The 2,500-nt window shown below is 42.0% G+C and overlaps 1 protein-coding gene across 3 annotated transcripts in view; it reads left to right on the forward strand.

Annotated features, from left to right (window-relative positions):
• The window catches only part of LOC137977786 (solute carrier family 12 member 9-like), a 51,975-nt gene that overhangs the window by 27,597 nt on the left and 21,878 nt on the right, over positions 1-2,500 (forward strand). For all 3 annotated transcript variants that reach the window (XM_068825120.1, XM_068825118.1, XM_068825119.1), the window contains 2 exons: positions 359-430; positions 1,522-1,610. In XM_068825120.1, the coding sequence (XP_068681221.1) occupies positions 359-430; positions 1,522-1,610 (161 nt within the window). The remainder of the gene's footprint in view (positions 1-358; positions 431-1,521; positions 1,611-2,500) is intronic.

Raw genomic sequence — 2,500 nt, forward strand, 5'->3', positions numbered from 1 at the left:
AAAATGGGGGTCACCGAGTTCGTTTTTGAGATATAAGCAACTAAAGGCAAAATAAAGGGTATTTTTACTGGGATTGCCCGTGGCCGCGGTGACATATTACGTCACAATAATGATTGTATCTTGTTCAGCAATAATTCGTGTTTCATCTGGTACCACAATATGGCCAATACATGATACAACGTTGTGGTGCCGATCCTTCTAATAAGAGCCTCACTTGGAAGCGTTGAAACTGGTTCGAGCCTCCTTAAATGAAATGTCTCAAGTTATTGAGATGCACAATAACCCATTTACCGGGTATTGCATCATTCATTCATTCATTTTGTGTCGTTTTAATTGTTCTTTTTGTCGCTATTTCTAGCTTTCCTTGGCACTGTTTTGTGTTTCCTGATCATGTTTCTGGTAAACTACAAATATGCTGCAATATCAGTAGGTACGTTTTGGCGAAGAAAGGTTTAATCACAAGCTAACTCGGCAGTACTCTCTCAGTCCTCAACTGTCTATGGTTCCTTTCAGGTCCCGTCCCCATTTTGCATGCATGTTTTCATCGAGGCGAAAATGAAGCAAAATCCTTACTGGTTTTTTTGTATGTCTTATATATCCACACTGAAATACTTGACAAATTGTGAAAAGGACTTGGACCTTAGGTTGTGCTTGAGTGTAAAGTCGTTTGCAAAAATTCTTTTTTTCTTTTTTGCATCACTGTTTTCAGTGCTCTCCGTTTTCATTAGTACCTGATTGTTTTTTCACGCGTTGGACGATAAGTGATAGTGTTGAACGAAGCATGCATCTTGGAGCAATGGGATCACAATAGTAACACACCGAGCACTTATGCAAACCACCAATTAAACACGTTTTTTCTGTCTTGAAACCGTCCATGGTCCACCACATTTACTTCCATCAGATTCCATTCTCGGCATTCTCCTGCACTGTTACACAAGGCATTCAACAATCCGGCGATCATTGGCTCTAAATACTCCTTGACCACTTAAGTTGATTCATCAAAGCGAGCTGCAATCTTGGACAAAACTCTTGGAAAAGATTCCGGCTTAAACATATTTAAAATACATTCACAAGCCCCCCTCCCCCCCTCCCCCCCTCCTCTCCCTCATAGCAATGTTGATAATGAGGTGCGAAATACTACGCAATCCATTGGACGTTTCTAAACAAACATTGGATTATTGTAAAAGTATATGGAGAATTTAATCGTTTATCACAGACAAAGTACGGAATTAGCATTTTATAGTGATGTCACATTTTTCGGCCCAACGGGCTTTGTCCAAGATTGTAGGTTTGGTACTTAACCATTGCCAAAGAAATATCAATTTTACTTGCCTGACACTTGCACAGAACACTCAATTGTTATATGAAGGAACAAGAACCTTGCATGGCCTTACCTTGAAGATGCGCCTAAGCAGATATTGAAAATGGTATTTTGCAAATTGCTGCGGATGTTTCACTGTGGTGCTGAGAACGCTTTTCTACATGCATAACAATTAATCTTGTTCTCTGCATGTTCTTTAGCTGTGATGGTGATTTTGTTTGTGGTAATCTCTCTTCGCACGCCACCTACCCCGTGGGGAGATGTGTCACAAGCCTTGATTTATCATCAGGTCAGTCTAATTATATACCATAAAATCCGGTACACCAGCCTTGGGCGTTACAGAGATTATAAAACTTTAGGGGCGTCGGTAGGTGGGAGATGAAAAGGGGCACACTTGGAAGACTTTTTGTGTTATCCCTCGTCGTTTTGGTAAAAATGAACTTTATTTTGATGATCAGTCAATTTAGTGTGGGAAATCAAATTACACGATAGGGGAAAACCAGACAACCCGGAGAAAAAGCTCTCGGGGCAGAGGAAAGAACCAACAAACGTATTCCACATATGGCAACGAGTCCGGAATCGAACCCAGGCCACGTTGGTGGGAGGCGAGTGCTATAACCACGAAGCCAATTATGGCTTACTTCCGAACTGCAGTTTACTTCCAATCAAAGCAAGTCTTGGTGCGAAACCTAGCGATCAAAGGAAAATGAGTTCGATGAGCATGAAAATCCCCGATGAATTTTCGTTTGCGTGGTCCAAGGACCACGACTCGCTTTGAAACAGAGGCAATTCGGAAACGGGCCATTGGCTTTTGTGAAGCGTTCTAAAGAAACTGCGGTATTGCGTCGGTTCGGAGAGAAATTTGCGAATGGCAAATTATCGAAACGTCAGCTTACAAAGCTTTTTGAAGACCGGGAAAACGAATGTTTCAGCAATCGATGTTGAATAATGAATGAATTAAAAAGCGTTTGAACTTTGCTTCAACAACCATTCAACATTTGTTTTGTTATCTCGAATGTTGAATCAAGTAGAAGCCGTTTTCCCTCTCCCCCCCCCCCCCACCCCTCCCATCCTTTCAACATTGTTGGGTATGCGCGTGTGCACTAATCGGTCCCTCAATGACGTATCCATTTCCGTATCCACAGTAACAACCGCGGCTGCAGCGTGGGACTGAATACC

Source organism: Montipora foliosa, chromosome 11 (genome assembly GCF_036669935.1).
Source record: "Montipora foliosa isolate CH-2021 chromosome 11, ASM3666993v2, whole genome shotgun sequence".
NCBI classification, from domain to species: Eukaryota; Metazoa; Cnidaria; class Anthozoa; order Scleractinia; family Acroporidae; genus Montipora; species Montipora foliosa.